This window comes from Gopherus flavomarginatus, chromosome 9, assembly GCF_025201925.1.
Source record: "Gopherus flavomarginatus isolate rGopFla2 chromosome 9, rGopFla2.mat.asm, whole genome shotgun sequence".
Lineage (NCBI taxonomy): Eukaryota > Metazoa > Chordata > Testudines > Testudinidae > Gopherus > Gopherus flavomarginatus.
Window position 1 is genome coordinate 31,202,529 of NC_066625.1, and position 19,355 is coordinate 31,221,883.

General features: G+C 42.9%; 1 protein-coding gene across 3 annotated transcripts in view; it reads left to right on the forward strand.

The window, feature by feature from the left end:
• The window catches only part of WDR90 (WD repeat domain 90), a 93,683-nt gene that overhangs the window by 46,125 nt on the left and 28,203 nt on the right, over window positions 1-19,355 (forward strand). For all 3 annotated transcript variants that reach the window (XM_050968039.1, XM_050968038.1, XM_050968037.1), the window contains 15 exons: window positions 137-313; window positions 941-1,079; window positions 2,044-2,214; window positions 3,316-3,439; window positions 5,784-5,851; window positions 6,826-6,935; window positions 7,487-7,720; window positions 8,573-8,635; window positions 9,073-9,141; window positions 9,899-10,009; window positions 10,304-10,449; window positions 10,579-10,636; window positions 11,846-11,964; window positions 13,024-13,185; window positions 15,186-15,316. In XM_050968039.1, the coding sequence (XP_050823996.1) occupies window positions 137-313; window positions 941-1,079; window positions 2,044-2,214; window positions 3,316-3,439; window positions 5,784-5,851; window positions 6,826-6,935; window positions 7,487-7,720; window positions 8,573-8,635; window positions 9,073-9,141; window positions 9,899-10,009; window positions 10,304-10,449; window positions 10,579-10,636; window positions 11,846-11,964; window positions 13,024-13,185; window positions 15,186-15,316 (1,882 nt within the window). The remainder of the gene's footprint in view (window positions 1-136; window positions 314-940; window positions 1,080-2,043; window positions 2,215-3,315; window positions 3,440-5,783; window positions 5,852-6,825; window positions 6,936-7,486; window positions 7,721-8,572; window positions 8,636-9,072; window positions 9,142-9,898; window positions 10,010-10,303; window positions 10,450-10,578; window positions 10,637-11,845; window positions 11,965-13,023; window positions 13,186-15,185; window positions 15,317-19,355) is intronic.

Consider the following 19,355-nt stretch of genomic DNA (forward strand, 5'->3'; position numbering starts at 1 on the left):
CCTGACTCGGAGCCAGTGATGGAATGTGTAATTGGATGTGTCGAGTGAACAAACAGTAAGACTTCCACAACTGGATCTCCTCACTTACTTTGCTGTAGAGCAGAACTTTGCATCAATGCATGTTCTCTTTTTTTAGGACAAGACGTTGAAGGGAACAGTATATCGCATCCGTGGCTCCATTCCTGCCAGTAACTACATCCAGCTTCCCAAAACCAGCACACAGTCATTGGGGCTCACTGGTCATTACCTCTACCTGCTCTTTAAGCCCATGCCTGGGAAATATTTTGTGGTGCACCTGGATGTTACCACAGAGGTATGTGAGAGTGTCTGTTGCATGGCCTTTTATGTAACTGAGTAGAAGAGTGGGGATTGAAATACAATAGCTTTTCAAAAGAGCTTGAACATAGAGAACTGAACTGTATCGCCTGAGTGTTCTAGAGCAAGATAATCCTCTGCCATAAGTATCCCATGCTGAAGTCCCATAGGCTACTATAGTAGCTGTTAAATGAAATTAAAAGAAAGGATTGCTGTCTTTCTTGATCACTTTTGTGCCTCACTTCTTAGAGTTTGAGAGCTCCAGTCATTTCTCCCTTGGCACTTAATTTACTTACTAGAAGGCTTGCCTTATTATCTGTGGTGATTGCCCTGAACCTCACATGATTCACATATGATCTAACATCTGTGGACTTGAGGTAAAAATCTCAGACCCACTCTTCTACGACCTTACTGTGTGTTTTCTTCTGACTTCACTCTTCCTGGCTAGGGCCACAAGGGTATGGGGTAGATCATATGGAAGGCAAGCTGGCAGTAGTCTCTTAGCCTTGGTGGGTATCCAAGCTGGACAGAGTAGTGTCAACCAAGAAACTATATCCTGCGGCATCTGCAGCATTTCCTTAGTGGTCTGCCAGGTGGTTAACATTGTGTGTGTCTTTGTTCTCAGGATAGCCAGGTTGTCCGTATCTCCTTCTCCAACCTTTTTAAGGAGTTCAAGTCCACAGCCACTTGGCTTCAGTTCCCCTTCATCTGTGGAGCAGCCAAAGGGTCAGTGTATGAGTGCACAGCCAGAACTTCAAAGCAAGGTAAAGAAGAGCGCATCTGAATAATAGTGTGGCTGGTCTCTCAGTGTGGGAATTAGCGCTACATACCTTAGTAAAACGAAAATAACGTATCATACACCAGTATTGCTATAGTCACATGTGACCTGAGCTTTGAAATCATGGATTTAATTAGTTAATTTTAGGATGTCTGACAATGAGGGATGGTTTATTAAGTCCCCGTTTCATTACGTATTTTTAACACTAGACTTTACAGGGTTTTTTCATTTTACACAATGTATAATTAACCCGTGGAACTCACTGGCTCAGGAGACTTGAGTTAAAAAAGGATTACGCACATTATATGAATAACAGTAGCATCAGTAATTGCACTAGCTAGGATAAAAATTTCTAGGGTGATCAAGCTTCATACATAAATGTCTCAGTCAGTCACCAGTTGGCATCAGGAAAAATTCCCTCAATGTATAGTAAGAAACAGTTAGATGCATTGTGATTATTTGACACACAACTCAGAAGTCTCAGGCATTGGCTGACATTGGACACAAGATACCAGATTAGTTGGATTTTTAGTTTGTGATGGAAATTATGTTCCTAAAAGGATGGCCAGTTTGGACAGAAAAATTGACATGTTTTGGAAGACGTTAAAATGTGAGGAATGGAAACTAGAGTCTGAATTTTCAGGAATGAAGGCCATGGGATCCATGCATAAAAATGTGTGTGCAATTAATTGTCTTTTTTCACGTGCAGCTACCACAGTTGTGCTGCAAATTGACATCTGGATTCAACTGATTACTAGAAACCTAGCAATCCGTTTTCCTAGTGTGGCAATTGTCTCTAAATATGTGTGTGCACAATTGTGCACACACATCAACCTTGTTCCTCCCTTTCTGTAAGGATTTCAGCCCATGCGTAAAGGTGGGTTTCTGTTTCTTAAGGTAGCTTGTCAGTGTATAATGTTGGTTTTAACAGTGTTTTTTCTGATCCTCAGATTTGGTGGGTGTGGCCCCTTCCAATGTGCGCTGGACCTGCCTGATGCTTGACCTCCACTACATCCTCTCCATGTACCTGAATAGACGCTACAGCCATCTGAAGAGCATCAAACTCTGCTCCAACTTGTTGGTGAAAAATGTCTATACCAGTGACTTACTGTTTGAGCCAGGTAAGGAGCTGAAGCTTTTTGCTGGGAGCCGCATCTTCTATAATTTTTTAATCAAACCTGGCTGCAAGGATGTGCTAGGCCTAATCCATTCTTACTGCTGCATTTCAAGACAGAATTCCACCAGGACCATTTGGCCATGTCTGTTGCTATTTTACACTCTATTTTCAGCCAGTAATAGCAAGGCACTGTCAACAAAACCCTTATTTTAATAATAACACTAATAATAATGACAGTAATTTTCCCTTGTCTGGTGCCTTCAATCTGAGGATGTCAGAGGGCCTCACAACTTCTCCCATTCTGTAGCTGGAAGAACTGAGGGGCAGGGAAAGATTAGGTGACTTGCCCAACATAACACATCAAATCAGTGGCAGATGAGAGAATGGACCCCAGATTTCCTGTCTCTCAGTCCTGTCAGACAAGCTTCTTTTTCTTGTCACTCTGAAATCCAGATTTCCTCCAGTGTTTCTTTATCCAACTACTCAGTGCAGCAGAGAAAATTCAGTCAAGACCATTGTTACTAACACATTATCCTTTGTTTGAAATCTGCCCAACTTCAACCCATCACAAGAAAGGAATCTTACAGACGTCATGGTGGACCACTGAACAGATCCCAAATGTGCTGTTGCACACGAAAAGCACATTAGTTCCATAAAGTTGCACATGCATCAAATGAAAGAAGAAAACAGAAGAATATTCTTACACCAATCACATAGAACTGCAAAAAGGATCACCAAGTGATCTACTTAGCAACCTGATATGATCATCAGTATTAAATTCCAAATCCTCTTGTAGAGCGTTTAAGCTACACTTTAAGGACGAAAAAGATAAACTTTCATATCAAAACTCTAAACTACCAGGTCTTATTGGAAGCTGAGAGTTTCAAGGATATTCCCATGGAAAGGCTTATGCGCTTGCTACAGTAATCTTTGTTCTTTTTTCATGTTGTAGCCTTTCTTTTTCAGACTTACAGAAAACTCTAATCTTAAAGTATTTGTTTGCCTGTAGCCTGCTAAGAGTGCCTGGTTCCAGCCACTTCTGTAAACATCTTCAGATGTTCTAGGAGTGCTTTGTGTCCTTATCTGTCTCCTTTTGTGCTTTTAGGGGTGACCTTCTCTGAGGCCCGACAAGCTAAGATGGCATTTCATGGCATTTCCCCCATGCCACGAGAAATGGCATTTCCTGTGCCAAAGGGAGAGAACTGGCATGACTGCTATGACTATATCAGGTATGTTTACGAAATGCTGCTTTTCAAGGAGGAAACTTGGAGTGCTTTTAGATCTTCCTTAGTCTGATTATTTTGTATGTGTAACATACTTCATCAAAACACTTCTGTCTGAGAATATGAAGGCTGCAGAGTTAAGTATGCAAAAGTCAGGAAATGCAAGAATTTGCATAAAACTGAGATTATAGTGGAAATGCTTTGGCCATCTTAACTCTAGTTGTCAGTAATGCTGTAGTTGTAATTTTGGGGACCAAGGCAGCACAACTCACATCTTCAGCACTTAATTGTTGGCAACTAATATTTTGGGTAGGTAAAGGGCTGTTTAAGATATCAACCATATGTTACCAGATTTGCCCGTTACTTTGGGGTATGTCCATTTATTCGGGTTACTCTTCTGGGGAGAGAGTTCTGTAATTCTATCAATGTACTGCTTATGTCACTTGTGTTTTCATATGGAGCTCTACTTCTCCCTTCTGCAAGTTCCCTCCCAATGGAGCTATCCTGCAGGACCTACATTCCCTAGGGCTGGGTTCCTCCAGCCTCAGAACCGGATGAACACCCACCCACACATACATTAACGGAGCAAGTCTGAGTGGACCAGGTCAAGCAGCAATTTCAAGCGCCGCCCCCCCCCCCAACCCTTATGTGCCCCTGGGCTCAGTGGACTGGGTCAAGCAGCACTTTCAGGCTGCCACCCTTATGTGTCCCAGATTCAGCACATCCCTATCCCCACTCTCACATCAAAATTGTACTGGTAGTAACCTACTTGATGAGCAAACCCCACACTATTTTGGATGCTGCAGGGATCTTTAGCTTAGGTAAAAGAAATGTTGCTCTAGAGTAAATGAGGGAAGCTAAAACACAAAAGAGTAAAGTTCAGCAAGAGAGCGAGAAGCATCCAGCTTAACCATGAAAGTTATTTATTGAATAATAGTGTTAACTCCACAAGGAGAGCCTAAATCAACATAACATACATTATTAAAGGTTAATACTTAAGGTAGAAAGGAAAACAGAGGGAGAGAAAAAAGAGGCTCTCACTGCTCCCTGAAGCTTGAACTGGTCGGGGTTCCCAGTTGATGGTGGTAGCTCAGGATCTTGAGTGCTGGAGACAGGCAGAGCCCCCAGCACAATCAGTCAGGAGTTGGAGTTCCAGTGGAACTGACACAGAGTTTTGGGTCTATGCATGAGAATACTTATTTGAACATAGGTAGGGGTTTTTGTAGAGAAACAACAATGGTTCAAGGGAGAACACTAGATTTGTTTATGGGTAAACTGATGGCTCAAGGGTTTTCTTTAGGCTAGACAATAGGAGCTGATCACTCTTGGCTATGGGTGATGTTTTCTTCCAGGGAACTCACAGTGCAACTAGGCTGCTTCAGTGTTTTGGATATCAATCAAGGATTCATTACTAGAACTGGTCTGATAACTGCTGAGCTGGGTGTGGGCAGGCATACGTTCGTTAACATCTGGAGCAGAGATTCCCATGATGCAGTGCTTCCCTGCTTTTTCTAGTTCCAGAGTTCAGTACGGTTCTGTTCTTCATTCTGTATGCTAATCCCTGTCCCGTCTTTCATGTAGGTGAGGCTAGGGGAGTTGTCTCTGCTCTCCATTCTATATGCAAATAGAGATGTCTTAATCTTGTCACCCTTGTCAGGAGGGGTCTAGGTGTGTCTCGCAACGCCCTTCATTGCTCTCTGCAAGCCTTTTTTCTGATCTGTTTTGGTTCAAGCAGAGTCTGGGGGTGAGGTGGAGGGTGTCTTTCATGAGTCAGACAGGCTAGATACTGCGCCCTTGTTCCCCAAGAACACAGAGCTGACTGGTGTCACATAGAAACTGCTAGTTTCTAATCAACAGGTCAATAAGCACATACAGTTCACACCATACTTCTAATATCACAGCTAATGCCCTAGAAATGATCCAAATTTCCCTCCTCTCTGGGGTTTGCTTGTATTGCTAACTTAACCACACACGAACCTTTCTCCCAAGCTTGATTATTTCTAGGGAGTCCTATGGCCCTGCCCTTAGTTCTCTTTGCCTTAAAGGCTTGGTCTACATTGACAGCTAGATTATGATCATTATTATGTCAATTAGTGAATGTTCAGACATAGAATAATGTCATAGTATAAATCAGACCAGAGAGAGACTCTAACCCTTATCTTGAGTTGGAACTTATAGAACCCACCTGTCCTGACATCAGGCTGAATCAACCAAATAACTCAGCTTCTGTGTGAGTGAAGCCTTTTAGCACCAACAGTACATCAGCAAAATAGAGCCCTGCATACCTGTGAAGGGTCCTAGAACCTGCCACCCATTTACGAGATGACTTTCCTCTGATCTTGCTGTTCAGGTTTCCCTCTGATGGATCCAAGCTGCCATATGACTCAATTCAAAAAGGCTGTTCCAGTCCTGCAGCAGGTAGGGAGTCTGAAGTAAATGACCATAGGCTGTGGTACCCACTTGATGTCTGACTGAGCAATGTGCCCAGCTGGCTGTCAGATTATCTAGGTTACTGTCCTACCTAAAACAAAGTATGACATGGTATAAAGCCACCTGCACCATTTACTGCTATTGTTAGCTGAATAAAACTCAAAAAGTACAACTTCGGTAGAGCATGGTGTAGAAGATCCATCCATTCACTCAATGGGATGGGGCAGGTAAACACACCAGCCTGGCCCACCAGGGGCTTTCCCTACATGAGCGGCAACCCCTGTTTGAGAATTCCTGATCTACCTCTTTATCGGAGCCATCATGATTCCCCATCTGTTGCTTATCTGTTATGACATTTTATTGCAGCTGTTACCCTAGTCAAGGGGATCTGATGGAGGTCCCACTAGAGTCCATTAACATCACTTCTTCAAGGGTAGAATGCTGTTGCTGTTGAGTGTCATGAAGCATTTCCTTCTCCCCGAGCACAGCATGTTGCCTTGGCAGCTCATCCAATCCCTGTTCACACAGGGGCAAAAGGAACAGGATTAGAACTTGATCTCCTATTTCATAGAATCATAGAATATCAGGGTTGGAAGGGACCTCAAGAGGTCATCTAGTCCAACACCCTGCTCAAAGCAGGACCAACCCCAGACATATTTTTGCCCCAGATCCCTAAATAGCCCCCTCAAGGATTGAAGTCACAACCCTGGGTTTAGCAGGCCGGTGCTTACTAGCACCAGGTCAGTCCCTCTGGGTTTTGTGCAGTGTGTGCCTAAGAGATAATGCGTCCTTTGTTTTCCTGTTATGACATGGCCTGTGTTTCCAAATTGTTCCTTGAGTTCTTTAAGGAAGGAATAAGTAGAGTGAAGTAGCTGTTCAGCTACATCATGTGCAGCTGTGTGATCAGCAGGAGGGGAAGCAGATTGTAGGAAAGAGCCCAACACATTGCTGTTGTAATTTAGATATTCAAGTGCTAGAAGATCCAATCCGTCATCTTCCACGGCCAGTGACGCTTACCAAAGCTGTCCGGGACCGAGTGTCACTCATCCAACAGATAACCAGTCCCAAGGATGTGAGTATGGCCTTAGGCTATAAGTGTAGCGTCCCATACCACCTCTGGCCAGAGGGTTTCCACATGTCCTGTTTTGTGTTTGGGATGTTTTTGGGTTTTGTAGTGGCTACTTTTTGTGTTCTATGGCCTGAGCTGTGCCCTGTCCTACAGTCAATAAACTCTGCAGTTTAATGACTTTGGGGTCAGTCTGTCAGTCTATCCAAGATGCATATCTGGTCCCCATTACCGTAATATATGAACACCTCACAATCTTTTAATGTAATTTTGCTCCTGACACCCCTGGGAGATAGGGAAGTGTTATTGTCTGCATTTTACAGATGGGGAGGTGAGGCACTGAAGAATAGTGACGTTCTCAGGGGCATAATGGATCTGTTTCTGGTGGGGTCTGGCACACCTGAATGTTTTTAACATGTTGGATGTCATGAGTTTTGGGTGACTGAATAAAAGTCAGTCAAAAACAAAACTAACTTCTTCCTTTCTCTCCAATCACAGCAATTGTAAGGAGCTGTGGGGCAGGCCTGATCTGTTGTCATTTGTTTACTCTTTCTCAGATGCCTCGCTGGTCTCCCCTAGTTACAAAGAGCATCCCTGAGATTCACTTAGCAACCTCTGGGCCTCTGGAAGAAGTGTACTCTGCGGATCAGGAGTTCAGCAGGGCAGAAGGACTACAAGCTGCTGGGGATTCCACTGTACCGTTACATGCAACAACTGATGGCGGTATTCATGTGTATGCTCACAGAATGGGTGATGTCGCCATCCATGCTGTTGGCATTAGCTCAGATGAGGTATGTGAGAGAGCACCACTGGACTCTGACAACCTGACGTTATTGGTTATCCTCTGTGTAGCTCCACATCCCGTCTCTAACTTGTAGAGAATCTTCTTAACTCTTCCCCCAAGTCTGCCCCTGTGGTGACTCTGAGAGTGCATGATGCTTTCATTAGAAGAACAATGTGCCTTGCGCTGAACTCTCCAGCCTAATGGCTTCCTTTTCCACTACTCCCGTAAGTTCCCCACAGCAGATCCTCAGCTGGTGTAAATTGGTGTCACTCCATTGACTTCAGTGCGACAATGCCAGTTTATACCAACCTCCATCTGTAAATACCTTCTCAAGGAAGAATTCAGGTAGAACAGATCAGTTGCCTTTCAGACTCACATACTGCTGCCCTGTGCACTGAGATGCAGGAACATTATTATCCCAATTCTTGGGACCTGACTGGTGGGTTAGAGCATTAGGCCAAGACTTCATATGGAGACAGAGCTCCTGAACCCAGCCTTCTTGCTTAAACTCTTACTGACCATAGGAGAAGATATATAGAGGTAAGGGACTCCAACGTACTAGGAGCAAACAAGTTAAATCAAGTTTGTTCCTATAGGATGGGTCTGGAATGCTTATGGCTGGTGCTCAGTAAGTTGGCAGAAAGAGCAACAGGAATGCCCACTCCTGGTTGCAGCTGGCAGAGATGATTATTTAATACTAAAGGCAGTTGTGAGCCAGCTTCCCTGGTATTCTCTCTTGATCTTGTTCCTTTATTTCACTTATATGTTAAGCTTCTCCACGCAGGGCTAATGTGTCTTGTACAGAGATGATCATGCTATTGGCATCTAACAAATAACACCTATGTATTGATTTGCCTAGACTGTGTACACAAAGATTACTGGACCAGAGGTGCTCTCCAGCAAGAAAACATCTCCCTGCAGGGTAAGAAAAAAGATTCCCCCCTTTCCATTTTTACAGATGCTCCCTTGAATTTTCATGGCATTTGTATGTAACCATGGGGAGGACTTGGCTGCCCTCTTGGAATGGTGATTCTGGTTAACCAAGTCATTTCATTGCTGAGATTATTCCATTTAGCACTGTCCACTGTGGGCTTTGGTGCTTCTATTCTTGGATTTCCTTTAATGATAATTGCCTACCTGCTGAATAAACTCTTCCTTTAATGTGAAGAAGTTAAGGTAGAGAGACAGCCCTCTCACTTCAAGGAGAAACATGAAACCCATCCAGAGGGACACAGATTAATGTGGGGCAGAGGGAACTTGGTAGATCATTGGGATGTAATTTGCAGTTGGTGCTGGTACAGTTTAGGGCTCACATGCTTTATTCAGGCTGGCAATTTTGACAATATCTTCTTCTTTCAGAGACTCTTACCGGATCCAATCCTGAAGCTAAGGACAATTATTGGCTTTGGGGGTTGCAGCACCAAATGGGTCAGTAACAAAGAAGCTTTTCAGAATGTAATTGCAATACATTGACTATGGGGGAGATTTTCAAAGGCACAAAGGGCCTTTCACTTTCATGCTTAACTCCCTTTGTCTTTGGAAATCACCCCACCTAGTTTCTTTCGACTACAAATTTTTTTTTGGTGAAAAGCTCATTTCCATACATGGAATTTGCCCCAGTAACATTCTGAAATCATGTGCCCCGTGCCAAATCTTGTTACAGATTCCAAATTGATCAGTGAATCACAAATCTAGAATTCCTTTGGAATCCAGAAATGCGTAGGTGCCTTAGGCTGGTGTGTCAGTTTGTCCTCCTGTGGTGTTACCTTCTGATTTTTCCAACCATCCTCTTAATGATCCATGTTAGAGTTTAAAAAAAGAATCCTGTTGGGTCATCTAGTCCATTTCCTGTGAACAAAGGATTGTTCCTTTATATATTGCATATATGATGTTAAACATGACTTGGATGGAAGATCAGCTGAATTAATTGGGATGTACTATAAGATGACCACTCAGTTTTCCTTTGATAGTTATAAATTTGCATCTATGTTTGTGTGGAACAGCAATCATCTAGATAACGCACACCTGCATATTTGCACCAGATTTCAAAATATCTGCATGTCATAATTCTATGCATGTCCATCTGTGCAAGCACAAGGGGGCTCTCCTCTCAGTTTGTAGACTGGGTCACTGTTGTAATATCCTCTCTTCTGCTCTTGCTCTGATTCTTGCTTTTGTCCTGCAGGCTCTGTGGACTAAGAACAGCTCTGCAGTGGTTTACCCCTGTCATGCTATTATAATAACCATGGAGATTGAAACTGGAGAGCAAAGGTTCTTCATTGGACATACAGATAAGGTAAAAGTGGATTTCTTTGCATAAACAGATATGACAGCCCCCCAGAGAATATGCAATAACTGCAAATATTTGATGTGTGAGAAAACATGAGACTGCTCCTATCCCAAGCATGGTTCATTCTAGGGAATTGTATCAGCTTACTGGCTAGGGGGCAAGTCACAAGAACTCCAGCTCCTAGCAAGAGTCATTCTAAGGATTGATGTTGGATCCACAACAATGGGAGTTTCAGCTACTCCAGTTCTAGCCTCTCCCAGAAGCTGGGGGTTATTTTTGCTAACATGATGTTTCCTGCAGGTATCGGCATTGGCATTTAATGGAAACAGCACATTGCTGGCTTCTGCACAGATGGGTCACCTGAGTATGGTGCGACTTTGGGATTTTCAGAAGGGGAAATGCCTATCCATGTTTAAAACCCACGTCCATTCAGTCTCGTCCCTCAGGTACCCTGCAGGCATGTTTTGGGCAGTGTGTTTCTGGGAGAAATTGAGAGTGGGCTTTTAATTTTTCCCATTGAGATCCAGGCAGGGTGTAGGATACTTCATTTCACCTTGAGTTTTCTCCTCTTGCAGCCTTTCCTACAGTGGAGCTGTTCTCTGTGGCATTGGGAAAGATGGACATGGCAAAACAGTGAGTAATAAAGGTCTTGGGTTATTTGGGTTCCACTTATCCAGTGAGTTTTTTACCCATGAAAGCTTATGCCCAAATAAATCTGTTAGTCTTTAAGGTGCCACCGGACTCCTCATTGTTTTTTGTGGATACAGACTAACACGGCTACCCCCTGATAATGGTGTTTGTTTTTCTCCTAGAACGTGCAATTACTCTACACACAGAACCAGTCGTGCATCCCTTCCAAGACACAGTGGCTAAATGCTAGTTTCCTTAAATGTCCTTAGGCAATACCATTCATTGTAGATCATGTGAAATCCTCTTATCACCAGACTGCTTAGAAAATATTTGAATATATACTTCCCTACTTTATTTTTATAAATCTGTGAACACACACCTCCGTGAATCACGAATTCTACTGACAGGTTTCAGAGTGGTAGCTGTGTTAGTCTGTATCAGCAAAAAGAACGAGGAGTACTTGTGGCACCGTAGAGACTAACAAATTTATTTGGGGTTTTAGCCCACGAAAGCTTATGCCCAAATAAATTTGTTCGTCTCTGTGGTGCCACAAGTACTCCAAATTCAACTGAGCAAATCCTGGTTCTGTAGCTAGTCACGGCTTTTTGTTGGTGTGGAAGCCTGAATCTCAAAAACTTCCCTGCTTCCCATAGTTTATTAACTAACGTCACAGTTAATGAATGGGTGAGACTGCCTTTGGGGCAGTTTTGGTTCCGCTTACATCCCACAGGGATCTCTGAGAGTTGACACAAGGCATTTCCTTCTGAAGGTGCTGAGCACATTTCTCTACAGTTCTACTAGCTCCTACTCTTACACTCCTTTGCTGCTGTAGCGCTCCCTGTAATTAGTTACGCACTGGTTTCCATTTATTCTCCGTTTGCAAGTATTGTATATTAGTCCCAGATTCAAGCCCTGTCCAGGCAATCGTACAAGTCGGGAAACTGATTATCAGACAGACTAGCCTATTAAAATGAAAATCACCAGGCTTTCTGGGGTTGTTCTGAAGTTTTCTGTGTGAGATTTTTCTCTACTCTGTTCACAATGATGGGGGTAAAAGCCTCAGTGCACAATACCAGCATACCGGCAATTGGGAGCAGTATCTGGGGTTTCACCTGCTGTGGGAAGGCTAGCAATCTTCTCCATTGCTTGTATGGTCTAAGGCCACCTTGGTGTTATGTTTCCAGCAGTTCTGTTCTTGTCCTATCTCTGCAGATGGTGGTGGTGTGGAATACTGCTCAGGTGAACCAGGGCGGAGAGGTGGTTGTGCTGGCGAAAGCTCACACAGATGTGGACATCCAAACCTTGAAGATTGCTTTTTTTGATGACACCAGGTAATGTGCAAATAGGTGAATGGGAGAATAAGGTAAAATAACAGCCTAGATCAAGGGTGGGCAAACTATGGCCCACGGGCCGGATCTGACCCACAAGCCGTTTTAAGCTGGCCTGCGAGTTGCACCACTTGGCTTGGCCCTGCTCTGGCCCTCCAGCTGGGTCGCTGGGTTAGGACTGCACCACATAGCTCAGCCCTGCTCTGCACTCCGGCCAGGGCGCTGGGTCGGGGGCGCACCATAGGGTTCCCGGAAGCCACGGCCTGGCCCCACTCTGGCTCATACATACTTCAGTGGGAGCTGCAGGGGCAGTGCCTGCGGATGGGGCAGTGCCTGCAGATGGAGCAGCGTGCAGAGCCTCCGCGTAAGATCCAGAGAAGGGACGTGCCACTGCTTCTGGGAGCCGCTTGAGGTAAGCACCACTCGGAGCCTGCACCCGCTGAGCCTCTCCCAACACCCCCACACCCTGCCCCACTCCTGATCCCCCACCCTCTCACCAAACTTCTCAATCCCAGCCCAGAGCACCCTCCTGCACCCCAAACATCTCAGCCCTGTCCCAGAGCCTGCACCCCGTCCCGCCCCCTACTCCAATTTTGTGAGCATTCATGGCCCGCAATACAATTTCTATTCCCCAATGTGGCCCTCAGGCCAAGAAGTTTGCCCACCCCTGCCTCGATGAAGGTGGGGTAGTCAATAGGTGGATCATGGGCCAAATCCGGATGCCAGACACTTGAACAGACCCCCAAATCTTTTTATTTACTTATTATCATTATTGTTATTTTTTTTTATTATTTTCAATGGAGTCTGGACTTGACTATATCTTGACCAAGAAATTTGAGCCTTGACAAAAAATAGACTATTTCTGTATTAAGGCATTGCTGGGAGGAAGCTCACTGCATTGCTGGAGTTCCAGCTTGGTACTTCTGGAAGGAAGCTGCTGTTAGCCTTCCTCTTCTCTCCCCTGGTGTCAGTGTGTCCATTTCAACTGCTTTCAGGGAACAGGCCTTTTGTCAGTATAGAATGACTCCTCCCTGGTTCCTTACTCGGCCTCTTGTGTAACAGGATGGTGTCGTGCGGCAGAGATAATGTGAGGCTGTGGCGAGTGCGGAGTGGAGTGCTGCGCTCATGCCCAGTGAATTTGGGGGAGTACCATTCCTTGGAGTTCACCGACCTGGCCTTTGAGAAAGGGCATTCCGCTGAGCGGGAACCTGAGGACCGAACACTGTAAGGATGGAGCTGCTTTTTCTTTCCTTAAATCACTTTCCTTAAATTAATTTTTAGGGACACTGTGATTCAGTCTGCCTTTGACCCTGGGAGCTGTCTGCACTAGCATGTTGAGCTTTTGATTAGTAAGCATAGGGAAAAGGTTGAACAGTTGTGGTTTTGACTTGCTCATCCCTGTCCTTAACCTGAGCATTCTACAGTCCTTTGTCTTCTTCTCTCTGCAGAAACAAAGGTGCCCTGCAAAGCCAGCCTACCCTTTATTCTCCTCCTTTCTAAGACTTCACATCCTAAAAGAAGCTTAAAATCCCATGTAGAGTTGCACAAGAAATGATGTATTTCACCAGTCACGTCTTCATTGAAAATCTGCCCATGGATTTGCTGTTAGTGTTCATTTGGCAGTGGGAGGGGTGTGGTGTAATAACATTCCCCATGACTTTTTTATACTTCAGCTTAATCACTCAACCAAGACTCTTGCTACCAGAGAGATAGTCCAAAAACACAGAATTGCCAGGTCTGTTAATTTTCACCTTCCCTCTGTGGGCCGAGCCGTGTGTGTGTAGATTGCCCCAGTATTGCTTCGTTTCTGGTTGATGGATGTGCTGTGGGAAAAATCACTTTCCCCTAATGTTTTCTTCAGTGCTTTGGATCAAAGGCACTATATAAATGAATAAAATGTAATGTATTTAATCACAAACTAAACTATCTAGCAATATTGTGAACAAAAATTTCAAAACTCAGAAGTGAAAAAGCCTTCCCCAAAATTATGTATTCATCTGATTTGTACATTTTACATCCAGATCTCCTATATAGGGAAAATCTTTGCCTTTCCAGCACAATTTATCTGAAGCAATAATACTTTTCCTGAATTATTCCAATTTATTTCCCTCCAAAAGTTTGACAGTCACTTTCATTAAACATAAGCAAGTGTGGTTTTGATTCCCAGGGCTCATTTCTGTGAAGCCTCTCTGGCTCCATTTATTTCAATTCAGTTCAGGATAGCAATTGTGCCAAACTTGCCTGGAACCCCTTTATTTCCCATAGGGTCATGGCTTATGGTTACATCCATTTCTCAGTCTGAGCTAGTGAAAGAGGTATTGGGCAAAAGTAGTTGCCAGAGATCTTGTTTCTGCAAACTGATCCTAATCTCCTTCTGGTACAGGTTAGTAATACTTCCATCTTTAGTCTCAAGCTGGTTTTGGGGTGGATACCTGAGAGTCAGCAGTCCTCCTTACTGATCCTTGATGGAGCGGTCTGTGTCCTACAATAATAGAAATAATAATCCAACATTTGTGTATTTTCTTTTAAGTTTTGCTGCACTTTGGGATGCACGTCTCTGCCTTTTTACTTCTATTTTTTCCTCCTAAATTAGAAAAGATTGGGGGGAGAGGGGGAGCTTTCTAATGATTCCTCCATAACAGACTGGTAGAGTTTATTTCTTTTTATTCCTTCACAAAGGAAAAAATATGATCTCTGAGTAAGAAGTAGCCGCATCCTGATTTCAAATTTTCAGTTGTTTCCAGACTTCCGAGTCTGAAGTCTATAGTTTATATAGATATACAGGATAACTGAAGATCATTTTTGTGACTAACTAGGCACTTACAGACTCAAGGCTCACTAGTTTTGCCTTTTCCCTTATCTTTTATATTGGCTGAGTTAACTCTTGAGATTTTTCTCTAAATTGCTCTTTCAAAGGGGGAAAGGAAAAGAAGGACGGAGATGTCTAACTCCGTCTACCAGTTATAGATTCCCAAGTTAGCTCCTGCTGAAAATCAAATGCTTGAATCCTGTCGTCCAGTCAAGCTATCGTTGCATTACAAACTAGAATTGCTAAAGTTTTTAGACAAACAGCATGTTTAAAGTTATTCTAAGCTTGTTTACAAAAGTGTGGTGTAAAGTTAACACTGAAACAAAATGCAGAATACAGGTCTTCTGCTAAACAATGTCTCTGAAGCTCTCATTGTGGTCACTGGTGTCTAATGGTGGTATCCTTTCCGTTTCAGCTTTGTTTGCAGCAAGAGCGGCCACATCTTGGAAATTGACTACAAAAACTTCACTATCAGAAATGCCCGGCGCCTCCTGCCTTCTCAGATTCAGCATTGTCACCGACGGGAGAAGCAAACCTTCAACTCAGGTATGGGCTTTGGTTAGGGATGGATAGATGACCAAGAGGAAGTAGGACATGCTACATTATGAATTTTCACTAGAAAAGTTTTGACTGAAACTGTCCCCTGAGTTTGAAGGAAGAGCCCTGTGAGGGAACACCAGACAGAAGCAAACCTAGGACCCAAGATTCATAATACTAGGTGGAAAATAGGCAGAATTGCAGGGGATTATATGTAGGCTGAGATAATCTGACATCACTCTAGTAGTAAGGTTTGGGGGAGCACAGGTGGGGTTTCAGCCAGTTTCTTCTCCAGTGAAATTTCCTATGCATTGAAGAGAGAGAAAGCAAGACTATATTTAACCCAAATGTACCCACATGTAAATTAATATGGGTAATAGAATCATAGGATTACAAGGGACTGCAAGGGTCATCTAACCTAACCCCAAAATGTACCCATTTTGGGGTTAGGTTAGATGACCCTTGCAGTCCCTTGTAATCCTATGATTCTATTACCCATATTAATTTACATAATCCCAACCTATTGGGCTCAGTGCTGGAGTAACGGGATGTAATTCTCTGGCTGTGTTATACAGCAGGTCAAGACTAAGTGATCTGATAGTCCCTCCTGGCCTTAATCTATGAATCTGAAGAATCTGGATTTGGGAGAAAGGATTGTAACCGTGTATAACTATTTAAAGATTATAATATGATGGGAAATGCTCTTTTTATTGGACAACGGGCACATTTTCAGAAGCAGTCTTTAAATGTGTGTGCGGTAGTTTTTCCACATGTATTTTTTGAGTCCTAAAGATTTTTGCATATGCAAAATCTCATGTGGATACACTAGCTGTACTTATGTATGCAAATCGAGCAGTTGAGTATCTATATGATTTTTCATGCACATTCACATATGAGGTTTTGCTCATGTAAAACCTCATGCTCCAGAAAGTATATATGCAGAAATGTAGGTGTGCAGATTAGGAGGGCAGATGGAGGCCTTTGGAACTTTGGCGCTAGGGGCTGAATTAAAAACAATGAGTGTAAATAAATTCAGCTGGAAGGGAAAAGTTTTGCTTGTGAAGACAATAAGAGTGGAGCGGCCTCATTAAATAATTAAGGTAAAATCTATTAGAGGATGTCAGGGTATACCCCCGCAAATCTGAACTCTGGGATAAAGATATGGGGACCCACATGGAAGACCCCCAAAGCTTATCTTCTTTATTAAGTTAAAACTCTTCCAAGGCACAGTCTTCTGCCTTGGACAGATACTGCTGCCACCACCAAGTGATTTTTCACAAATATTCAGGGAAGGGTCACTCAGAATCCCTGTCCGCTGAAAATATCCCCTCAGGCCTCTTCACCTTCTCCTCTCTCCAGCCTGAGAGACAAAGAAAAAAAACCCAAACCCAGCAGTTTTTCCAATTTGAAAGGGCACAGCCTGCCTGTTGGTTCCCCTGATCAGGTGCCAACTCAGGTAAAGCTTCTCTTAACCCTCTACAATTAAGGCAATTGGTACAGCTGCTAAGGAAGATTCTATAGCTGCTGACTGACAGGGTGCCCATAAATGGGAGCTCCCCCCCATTTATCACAGAGGGATTGAAGTTGAAATTAAGCAAGTTCTTTGAAAATAAAACAATGCTCTGCCTGACACAGATGACTGGTTGTGATTAGATCAGTGGTGACAAACTTCCTACCAAAAATAATCTGACTTGGCATGGCTAAGTACCATTTTAAGAAGAATTTTGGTGTTTTAAGTGATGAATGTTTAGAATAAACACCCTTTTTTGAGTAACATAAAGCAATGTTTTAATCAGCCAATAGGAATCCTGTGCCCAGTAGCATGTAAAAAGCTAAACATACAAAATAAAACAACTGGCCTGTTCTTTCATTGATGAGCAAGATCTCAACAGTATTTAGAATTCTTTAATGTTATAGAAGTCAAAGTATTATGACTTTCAGCAGGTCTTGTATTGCTAATATAATATTAGTTAGAATTTGTTTTCAAGTGCTACTGCTACTCGTATTATAAGACAGCACATAATGTGCTTTATTTTATAGAATTATAGACATGTAGGGCCAGAAGGGACTTCAAGAGGTTATTGAGTCCAGCTTTCTGAACTGAGGCAGGACCAAATAAACCTAGGCTGTTCCTTACAGGTGTTTATCTAGCCTGGTCTTAAAATCCTCCAAAAATGGTAATTCCACAACCTCCCTTAGAAGCTTTGTCCACAATTTAACTACCCTTATAGTTAGAAAGTTTTCCCTAATATCTAACCTAAATTTCTCTTGCTGCAGGTTAAATCCATTTCTTTTTGTCCTACTTTCAGTGGACATAGAGGACAATTGATCACCATTCTCTTTATAACAGCCCTTAACTTATTTGAAGACTGTTGTCAGTCCCCCCTCAGTCTTCTTTTCTCAAAACGAAATATGCCCAGTTTTTTTTAACCTTTCCTCACTGGTCAGGTTTTCTAAACCTTTTATTGTTTTTGTTGCTGTCCTCTGGACTTGCTTCAGTTTATCCACATCTTCCCTAAAGTGCATCCCCTCCATTTACTAAGCTAGTAACCCTGTCAAAGAAGGAAATTAGGTTGGTTTAGCATGATTTGTTCTTGATAAATCCATGTTGTTATTCCATAACACTATTATGCTCTAGGTGCTTATAAACTGATTGTTTTATAATTTGTTCCAGTATCTTTCCATGTATAAAAGTTAGATTGACTGGTCTATAATTCCTGAGGTACTCTTTAACTTTGTTCCCCTTTTTAAAGATAAGCCCTCATTGGCCCTTCTCCAGTCCTCTGGGACCTCACCCATCCTCCAGGAATGTTTGAAGAGAATTGATAATGGTTCTGAGATTGCTGCAACTAATTCCTTTAATACCTGGCCTACAGTGAATTTCATCAGGCTCTGCTGACTTGAGTACACCTAATTTATCTAAATGTTCCTTAACCTGTTCTTTCCCTATTTTGGTTTGCATTCTTTATCTGGTAATCATTAACCTTTTTGGTGAAGACTGAAGCAAAATAGGCATTAAACACCTCAGCTACTTCTTATCATCAGTTATTAGCTCTCCTTCCCCACTAAGCAGAGGACCTGCACTTTCCTTCATCTTTCTCTTGCTCCTAACATATTTATAGAACCTCTTCTTTCCTTTTATGTCCCTTGCTAAGTGTAACTCAGTTCATGCCTTAGCCTTTCTGTTTAGTCCCTACATGCTCGTGCTGTTCTTTTGTACTCCTCTTTAGCAGTTCATCCACGTTTCTACTTTTTGTAGGATTCCTTTCTAATTTTTAGTTTATTAAATAGCTCCTGATTCAGCCAGATTGGCCTCCTACTATTGTTCCTATCTTTCCTTCAGTTTGGGATACTTTGCAGTTCTACCCTTTAATACTGACTCCTTGAGAAACTGCCCATATTTGTGAATTCCTTTATACCTTAGATTTTCTTCCCATGGAACCTTACCTACCAATTCTCTGAGTCTGTTAAAGTCTCCTTTTTTGAAGTCCATTTGTGATGGGTTTGGTCACAGAAACCCCCTTGGGACTGTCACTTGATGTACTGAAATTACCTCTGAGCACATTTTCCCTGCCAGCTTGGGACTCCAGAACCCTGCCTTGTTGAGTCAGACACGTTAGCCTGCTGCAACACAGACCCAGGTCTGAACCATGCCCCCAAAGTTGCAGGCTTTAACTGAAAACCACTCAGCAGATTACCTATCTCCAGCACCCAGACACTCAGCTCCCAATGTAAAGTAAAACCTATTTCCCCATGCTAATTTTTTTCCCCTACTGTTACTCTTGTCAACTATTGGAAATGGGCCATCCTGATTATCACTACAATAGTTTTTTTTTCTCCTGCTGATACTAACCCACCTCAACTGATTACTCTGGTTATAGTTAATATGGCAACACCCATTTTTTCATGCCCTCTGTGTATATATATCTTCTTACTGTATTTTCCACTGCATGCATCCAATGAAGTGGGTTTTAGCCCACGAAAGCTTATGCTCAAATAAATTTGTTAGTCTCTAAGATGCCACAAGTACTCCTGTTCTTTGTCCAGT